Below are 10298 nucleotides of genomic sequence, written 5' to 3' on the forward strand. Positions count from 1 at the left end.
ATTTGGTATGTAAAGGGTCAGTGCGCGCGATGCCCGCGAAATTTTATAACTTTACCATATTTTGGTCCAAAACTTGGTGTTTACGGGCTAAAAAGGAACATGCACAGAGCAATTTTGGGGGCCCCAGATTTTGGGGGAATTTTGGGGGCCCTGGGCGCGGATCCATCTGGCCCAATGGTAAATCCGGCCCTGACTATTGCACAGCCTCTAAAAAAGACACAGGATTTAAATCGACACGTGTGACAGAAATATCTTATAACATATAAAAAATATTTTATTTTTCAAATAATGTCTTTACAATTTTTAGTTCAGTGAAATGTTCGACAAAACAATAACTGTGCTATTCCACTTGGAATCGCCCACCATGACCTTAGTCATTAGTCTCCCACACAGTGGGTGTAGATCTCAAATGGTCGCCACCCATTAGGTAACCAACTCCATTTGAAATTCACACTCACTGTGTGGAAGATTAAGACCGTGTCTTACATTGCTTGGGTAAACCAACTGGAATAGCCAAATTTACAACACACATAATGATTCATTACCACTGATTACCCATGATAATACCGATTTTTATAAGGCTAATTCAGCGATTTGCTGAATCAGAACAATGCACATGTACAATAATCAAAATATTCAGATTTGTCACGCCAGTGCATTTTTGTAACAAGCATAGATATGTATACTACTGAAAAGTTTCACAAAAATGTTTTTGAATGTTTATATGAAATCGTTTTATAAACTTTATATAACCCAACATTTAAAGGGACATTCACAGATTTCAACAAATCTAAACATTGTGTCATCGCGATATAACATTCATGGATGGCAACATTTTCTAACCTCTTTGCGAATAATGTCGAAAACGTTTTGTGTTTGCTGGGTATAATTATAGGTTATAACCTTTAAACAAAAAAATAAGCAAATCATAAAAATAGTTCTTCACGTTTTAGCTTGAGACAAATTTCATTGTAAATTATATGGATATTTCGCCTTGGGTTTAAACGTCGGCATACGTAATATTTGTCAAATTAATGTGTAATGTTTTTTAATGGAATTTAATGAAGTTTGGTTGTCTTACGACGTCATTTTAAAATCCTTGCTACAATGACATGTCGTCGGTAGAATGCACGAACGTCGGAATTGACTTTGCATTTCATTGCCGACGACATTCCTGCAAGGATTTTTGCAAATTGTAGTCTTTAAGGAAAGTCCCTTTTTAGAAGCACTTGCGATGGACAATGCTTGGGCCAGACTCATCATACTCTTGCTTGCTGATCCACATCTGTTGGAAGGTAGAAAGAGAAGCTAAGATAGATCCACCGATCCATACAGAGTATTTACGCTCTGGTGGTGCAACGATCTTGATCTTCATTGTTGGTGGAGCTAGAGCGGTCATTTCTTTCTGCATTCTGTCGGCGATACCGGGGAACATAGTTGAGCCACCAGACAAGACGGTGTTAGCATACAAGTCTTTACGGATATCAACATCGCATTTCATGATGCTGTTGTAGCAGGTTTCGTGGATACCGGCTGCTTCCATACCTAAGAAAGCTGGCTGGAAAAGGGCCTCTGGACAACGGAATCTTTCGTTGCCAATGGTGATGACCTGACCATCAGGAAGCTCGTAGCTCTTCTCTAATGATGAGCTAGATGCGGCTGTTTCCATCTCCTGTTCGAAGTCGAGGGCAACATAGCAGAGCTTCTCCTTGATGTCACGGACAATTTCCCTCTCAGCTGAAAAAGTAAAATGAAGAACAAGTTGGCAAGTTGTTAGATATGTTAGAAATTGCTCAAACTGGTTTGTTTGACATTTACATCTAGTTTGGTAGGAACTGGAACGCATTATTACTGTCCCACACCAGCCCTCCTCGGCTGAATATTGACAAAAGGCATACATTCCAAGTTTCTATGTTGATAATGTTTTCACGAAAGAAATATTTAAAACATGAAATTAATGAAATAGGCTAATTCTGTTTGGTTGTTGTTGTTTGTTTGTTTTTTGTTCCTGAGATTCAAGCCTGGGAATTCAGTAAGAATGGTGCTTGGAAAATTTAAATTTGACGAAATTGTTCCGATGAAAGTGATCATTTCGATAGGGCTAAAATCCACACACCCCATAATAGACGACATGACCTTAATCTTCCAGACAGGGTATATAGATTTCAAATGGAGTCACCCATTCAGGTAACCCCATTTGGAATTCACACTCCCTGTGTGGAAGATTAATGTCATGTCTTCCATAGAGGGTTGTAGATTTTAACTGGACTAGCCTATTTCAGTAGGTATATCTCACCTGTTGTTGTGAATGAGTATCCTCTCTCTGTCAAGATCTTCATGAGGTAATCTGTGAGATCACGACCTGCAAGATCTAGACGAAGGATAGCATGAGGAAGAGCGTAGCCTTCATAGATGGGTACAGTGTGGGAGACACCATCACCGGAGTCAAAGACAATACCAGTGGTACGACCAGAGGCGTAGAGAGACAGCACAGCCTGGATGGCTACATACATAGCTGGTGTGTTGAAGGTCTCGAACATAATCTGTTTCAGAAGAACGAAGTATAATAATTAATAACATGAATTAGGCATATATATTCAAAATTTCCATTTGAATCTTTTTTTCAATGAATATTGATTCCTATCATTAACTGTTAATTTTTTGCATGAATGCGTACAAAATACAAAATATTGTATGCACAAATCGCTGAATAGGCCTTTAACTAAGTTTTAATCAATATTTGTTTGTTTGATTTTATACATGGTGCGATGTTCAATCTATCTCTTTTTTTTCTTCTTCTTTTTTGTGTTTTTTTTGGTGATCTTTCCTTTCTGATAATTTTTTCTTTAATTTTTCTTAATTATGTTTCTATATAAAAAAAAAGGAAAAAGGTTGTCTATTTTAAATGTACTTGTATTGTTGTAATAAAGATGGCAACCTGACAGCCTTGAAAAGATTTTAAAAAAAAGTTTTAATCATCCATGTACCGGTATATAATGAAATTCTTAACTACAGAATTCATACACGGATCATTTACAAAATACAAAGGAAATTGTTCGTGTTATTCCTGATGAACCCACTCAACCCAGTATCCATGGAAACCTTTGAAAAAATACTGTTTTACATAAAAATAATTCCTTGTCAACAATTGACATATCTTTTGTTAATGAATTGCGGTGAAATTCAGAAAAATTCTGTTATCAGGGTCATTCATGTATATCCATAGAGTCCATTTAATTTCTATAGACTAGAAATTGTGTGACATTAAAAAAAAGTTGCAATAATCATAGTCGCAACGTAACACAGCTTCCCAGCACAATACAATCATAGGTTTCCTTCAGGGCCTGGTTTCCTTAGAGTCACGCCCCGGAGGGGGTTCTCCCTGATTGAAGGTATACGGGGATGTGCCACGGTTTTGGGGTACATTTTCAGCAATTTTGGTATATCAATGGGTGGGTTTTCAGTGGAGACCAATGCGCACAATTAGGCGCATTTGGGCAAGTTGTGAAAAATTAGTATACTGATGGGTGGCAAAAACAGCACAAAGTAGGTACCGGTATAGAGAAAGTCAGCATCCGAAATTCTCTGTGGAACATCCCCGTAATATGTTTCGAAGAACCCCCCGGCAGTCACGCAGGTCGCATAAAATTCGCCTGGATTGGGGGGACTCACCCAGTAGCGTAGCCAGTGGGGGCAGCGTGCCCCCCTGACAAAAAATGAAAGAAAAAAGTGCCCCTCTGACAAAAATGAAAGAAAATCTGGAGGGCAAAGGAAAAGAAAAGGGATAGGAGCGCCTTTTCCACCAAAATTCACCCCGATCATGGGCCAAAATAGTGTAGAATATAAAGTTTTTGCGCGCTGCGAGTGCACATTGTCACAATAAAGCCCCTTTCACCCTGATCTTGGGCGAAAATAATGTAAAATACACACATTTTGCGTGCTACAGAAGCATATCGTCCCAATAAAGCCACTCTAAAAACAAAACCGTATGATGCAACTGCATTTTTTTCGCCTGTGCCCCAAAAATTTCATTTTGCCCCTCCTGACCAAGAAAGCTGGCTACGCCCCTGGGGGCCATTATTGTTTGCTTCTCATAAAACCAGGAGGAAGGGTCAGTCGCTCGATTACACCCAAAATATACAGCTTTTGCAAAATAACACTTTTAAAAATATGAGAGACGTTTGGGATAATTATATATTACGACCATAACATTTCATAAAAACAAAATTTTAAAAATGTGAAGAAAGGGGTTTATTAGAAATGCATATTATTATGTTTTAATTCAGATTGTCAAATTCTAAAAGAAAAAACACCTTGTTTTGAATTTTCCAAGTACAACTCACCTGTGTCATCTTTTCTCTGTTGGCTTTGGGGTTAAGCGGGGCTTCAGTGAGCAGTACGGGATGTTCTTCTGGGGCTACACGCAACTCGTTGTAGAAAGTGTGATGCCAGATCTTCTCCATATCGTCCCAGTTAGTGACGATACCGTGTTCGATGGGGTATTTCAGGGTGAGGATACCTCTCTTGCTCTGAGCCTCATCACCGACGTAGCTGTCTTTCTGGCCCATACCAACCATCACACCTTGATGACGTGGTCTTCCGACGATGGATGGGAACACAGCTCTTGGAGCGTCGTCTCCAGCGAAACCGGCTTTGCACATACCGGATCCATTATCTACTACCAAAGCTGAAACCTCGTCCTCACACATTTTGTTTGATTATGTGTTGTTCTTGAACTGTGAAAATAATGAAATGAAATTTTATAATTAAGGTTAGCAACTATTTTAAAACTGTTGCCATTTGGTACCGGTAGTTTACAACATCTTGCGAATGGTAGTGAGCTTTGACAAAAATTTCATTGATCATTCCATAGCGAGCGTGTAGAAGAATTCAAATATCACAGATATATAATTATACTTTTGTAGGTCCTGTGGTTCTTGAGTTATGTTGCAAAGAACTTGAAAGAAGGCTGAAACAACAACACTTTTGTAAAACGTACATAACCATGATAACTCATTAACAACAATAAATCAAGCAAGTTTTCAAAGTATATGATTTGTAGAATGAACTTTTGCAAAACATCAAAGTGTTATTTTTCAATAATATATTTATTTAGATAATGAAAATCTATTTTTTTTTGGTTGCTTCGACCTACAATACCTATAGTCTACCCTAAGTTAAACGCCTCCGTCTTCAAGTGGAATTTTGAATGCATATATTACGGTACTTCCTCATTGGCGGTATTCAAAACTGAAACCCTCACTCCCCCCATAAGACATAACCTTAAACTTCCACACAGGGAGTGTTATTTCAAAATGGAGTCGCCCATTCAGGTATAGTCCCATTTGAAATTAACACTCCCTGTGTGGGAGATTAAGGGCATGTCTTCCATAGGGGGTGTATGGATTTTCAACTGGAATTGCCCATTATGATTAACTTCCGGATCCAAATTTAAGGGACTTTCAGAGAGCCGACCAGGATAAAAAACACAAAACAAAACTGAAGTCGTTTGAAAATGGCTGATAAATAGGGGAAATACCAGTCCTTTAAAACATTTTCTTTTCATGATTGAACAAATTCATCAGGATCGGTAGAGTAAACTCGGTAACAAAGTTCTTTGTATCTGATCAATTATACACTTACTTGTGAACGTTTCAACAACCACTGTTGCCTTTGTCAACACTTGATGAGGAATGACTGCAGTTACTGACAACCGACGCTAGAGGGATTTCCAGCGTGATTTTTTGGGTTGCCAGTTGGTTTTCCTCAACTCTAGGCGTCGGTTGTCAGTAACTGCAGTCATTCCTCATCAAGTGTTGACAAAGGCAACAGTGGTTGTTGAAACGTTCACAAGTAAGTGTATAATTGGATCAGATACAAAGAACTTTGTTACCGAATTTTCTTTTCAGAAATGTCATTTAATTAATATGAAAAAACAACTGAGGGCTGCATTCGTTTTTGAGATCTCGTTTCCTAAAAGGGGATTTGCATGTGATTTCCCGGGGCTTCAGATTGACCAGTCTCTCTTGACATGAACACGCAGTATCAAACGTATTTATATTATTCTAAATGTGCAAAATCGACATAGTGTGGGGAATATTGTAGGCTTCAGGTCCTTCGTCATTAGTGAGAACCCCAAAACCATGTTCTTTAGGCCTACCCTATACCTAAATTTCAACCTAAGCCCTACAAACACAACCCTCTGACCCTAATCCTTGCCTAACCCTATAACCTTAAAGCTAACTCTAACTCTAATTTTATCCCTAACCCTTATCCTAACCTAAATTGCCCTAGACTTTAACCCTTTTCTGACCAAGGACCCTTCGGATTAATGTGATGTCCCTATAGGCCTATATACGTCTATATATAGTTATGGATTGGCCTTAATTGTTTAACTTATTTTATTGGACATGTTGAACAAATGATTCATGTTTGATATTCAGAAATAGAAAGTAGAAATAGAAACTGATAAAATAAAATCGAACTTATAATAAATATGTAGCCTATACTGGATATTTGTGTCATTTAGGCCTATCCATGTGTCACAGATATCAGTCAATACAACGATGTGCCACGCCCCTGCCATATAAGGTCAAGCCTATCTTTCTCAAATAAATCGAGTCTGTATAACCTGTTGCATTTTGGCGTGTATATCAATTTAGGCTATACAATATTTGCCGTAAATAATGGATAATAATTATAATGCTTAATGATAATTACTTTCAAAAAATAGGCCTATATGTGTTTAGACATGTGAATTCTGAATCATGTGTTTCTAATTCTATGACCCGTGCACCATAACGCAGAACTTACGACAAAATGATTGAGTCAATTGACATTTTACCGGTATATTATACGTACTATATGCATATTGCATGTTCCCTGTATATTATTACTTAAGTCCCAGTGAAAACGTAACAAAATGTTAAGGAATAGCTTAAAAATGCAGGATATTAATTAAAAAGTGTCAAAAAGGAAGAAGAAGGCAGTGTTGATAAGTATTATGAAGCTACGTTAAAATCCATGTACGTGTAGCTAAAGTGTTCGTACGATCAAACTCCCCAAACATTGACCAAACATGAGAATATTAATACGCTTATAAAATTGTTTTCGTTCTTAATATCACTTTATGTGTCATTCTCTTTTTGATTATCTGATTTTTTTATTTTTGTTTTAGATTTTCTGATTGAATCACTGATCATAGTGTATTTAAAGCATACGAATTACAGCCAAATGGAGGGATACTTGAACCCGGGACTTGAACAACTATCAAATTACTATGATTAATATTATACATATTATAGTGCAGTATTTTAATTAAATATGCCATGGAAGTTCAATTCGTATATGTACCATGTTACTTCCGCATAATATGTGTACACGTATAAGTTTGAAAGACATCATGACGAAAATATAATTTCAGAACACAGGAAATTGTTGACACAACTATATTAAATGCATAGTGAAGTATAGATTCTGAATAAAATATAAATTCAAGACTTACCAAGTAGAAATTATCTGCCAGATAGGTTGTAGATTATTCTCAGAGCTAGAGGTGTAGGTCCGCTTCTTCCTTAATTTAGGACTCGAATGGAATGTGTATACTGAATTTATTCATGGGTTTGGGTATTAGCGGAGGAGTTCCTAGGTCAGGATATATTTTTATCAATAACAATCAATTGTTATTACAATTAGTTTAAAATGATGAAGACTTATAGCCCTGGATCGCGTCCACGAGAATTTTGTTGCCTTTTATGGTCACAAAATGCCATGAGAGTTATGAAACCGTGACAAACTTATGAATATTCATTGCACCCAATGCACCGTAATGACTTATATAGTTTGTTTGTTCGGTTCATGGGTGATTATTTAACTCAATGGACCTAAACAATATTGTGTAGAAATCAAAACTCCCTTATTATTACAGTTTAATGCTGTATTAGGGCCGATTCACACTCCAGGTCTTTATAAATAATAGAAATCACCCAATTAAGGGGTGGGGTATGAACGTTTGGACAGTATTTATTGTGGGACATTAGAGCACATCAGACATATCGAATTGCATTCTGAATACGAAGAATGTCCTTCTGATATCAAATAATTTTGATTTTTTTTAAATTCGCTATAATAGGCCTACACATTTTATGGCAAATCATTAAAAATTGATATTTTTGATATTTAACAGTACTCGAAGTATAATTTATAAATCTGATGATTTATACTTAAAGTGTATGTAGGTGGGATGAAAAGCCGACGATCAATTGAAAATTTTGACCTTTCGTATTGAATTTTCCCAAAACACCAACAAAAAATTTTTTTGGGAAAAAAATCCATATCTTCAATATGAAAGGTCAAAATTTTCAATTGATCGTCGGTTTTTCCTCCCAGCTACATACACTTTAAGAATATATCATTAGATTTATAAAATTTACTTCGAGGACTGTTATATATCAAAATGTGAAAAATATCAAATTTTAATAGTTTGTCATAAAATTTGTATTATATCGTGAATTTCACAAAATGAAAATTATTTGATATCAGAAAGACATTCAGAATGCAATTCGATATGTCTGATGTGCTCTCATGTCCCACAAAAAATACTGTCGAAACGCTCATTCCAGATCCCTTAAACTAGTGGTGAGAAAATTTCATTGGGGGATTCCCGGATTATAAGCTTTGTTTTCTGTATAATCCCACAATTAATTTACCGTAATATAACCATCGAGCTACTAATAGTAGCTCGATGGCAGTGGCATGTCATGGTTTTGTAGGTCTTAGTTTTTGGGTCTTAGGTCTTAGTTATGTAGACACCCGAAGGAACCCCCCAAGTATTACACTCTAAAAATTAACTCCTCATGAATAGACAAGTGTGACTATCGATCGGAGGCGGCATAGATTTCTCTTCCAAAAATAACAGATTTCTCTTCAAAATGAATCGGATTTTTTCATCAAAATAACATAAAACCCATCAAATTTGATAAGATTGCCTTGTCATTTAAAAAAATGAATAGTTTCTTGTCAGAAATGAATAGGTTCTTATCAAAAATGACAAAAAAAGAAGAAGTCTGAATAGTTTGTCTTGAACGTGGATATAACAGATCTTGTCAAAATGAAATGAGTATGTCAAATAATGAGTTGGAGATCTTGTCAATTTGAAAATAAAACGGAAACTATTCATTTTGATATTGTCAGTTCAAATCGATAATATAATCAAAATGAACAGTATATCTCGTCAATACGAATAGTACCGGTATATACGGGATCAAAAATAAATTAGTAGGGATTCTATTCAGAAAAATGAATAGTAGACTGGTTCTATTTTGGAAAAATCGCGTTCCTATATTGGCAAGTTTGCGTTAAAGTTGGAAACCAGCTGATTTTGGTTAATTCGTGTAAATGCTGAACTCGAATCTGTTGTCTGCCAAGTGATATTTTTGATATTTAACAGTACTCGAAGTATAATTTATAAATCTGATGATTTGTACTTAAAGTGTATGTAGGTGGGATGAAAAGCCGACGATCAATTGAAAATTTTGACCTTTCGTATTGAATTTTCCCAAAACACCAAAAAAATTAGGTCTTTTTGGGAAAAAATCCATATCTTCAATATGAAAGGTCAAAATATTCAATTGATCGTCGGTTTTTCCTCCCAGCTATACATACACTTTAAGAATATATCATTAGATTTATAAAATTTACTTCGAGGACTGTTATATATCAAAAATGTGAAAAATATCAAATTTTAATAATTTGTCATAAAATTTGTATTATATCGTGAATTTCACAAAATGAAAATTATTTGATATCAGAAAGACATTCTTCGTATTCAGAATGCAATTCGATAGGCCTATGTCTGATGTGCTCTCATGTCCCACAAAAAATACTGTCGAAACGCTCATTCCAGATCCCTTAAACTAGTGGTGAGAAAATTTCATTGGGGGATTCCCGGATTATAAGCTTTGTTTTCTGTATAATCCCTCAATTAATTTACCGTAATATAACCATCGAGCTACTAATAGTAGCTCGATGGCAGTGGCATGTCATAGTTTTGTAGGTCTTAGTTTTTGGGTCTTAGGTCTTAGTTATGTAGACACCCGAAGGAACCCTCCAAGTATTACACTCTAAAATACTGTCGAAACGCTCATTCCAGATCCCTTAAACTAGTGGTGAGAAAATTTCATTGGGGGATTCCCGGATTATAAGCTTTGTTTTCTGTATAATCCCTCAATTAATTTACCGTAATATAACCATCGAGCTACTAATAGTAGCTCGATGGCAGTGGCATGTCATAGTTTTGT

The 10298-nt window shown here is 36.1% G+C and overlaps 1 protein-coding gene across 1 annotated transcript; it reads right to left on the reverse strand.

Annotated features, from left to right (window-relative positions):
- Positions 1 to 249: 249 nt before the first annotated feature.
- Positions 250 to 7662, reverse strand: LOC140146275 (actin, cytoplasmic-like). The gene is made up of 4 exons (XM_072168063.1): positions 7505 to 7662; positions 4344 to 4736; positions 2297 to 2543; positions 250 to 1737 (listed from the first exon to the last, which is right to left on the reverse strand). Exons 2-4 carry the CDS (start codon positions 4707 to 4709, stop codon positions 1220 to 1222), a joined length of 1131 nt encoding a protein of 376 aa, XP_072024164.1. The 5' UTR covers positions 4710 to 4736; positions 7505 to 7662; the 3' UTR covers positions 250 to 1219.
- Between the last annotated feature and the right edge of the window lie 2636 nt (positions 7663 to 10298).

Source organism: Amphiura filiformis, chromosome 2, assembly GCF_039555335.1.
Source record: "Amphiura filiformis chromosome 2, Afil_fr2py, whole genome shotgun sequence".
In the NCBI taxonomy this organism is placed as follows: domain Eukaryota; kingdom Metazoa; phylum Echinodermata; class Ophiuroidea; order Amphilepidida; family Amphiuridae; genus Amphiura; species Amphiura filiformis.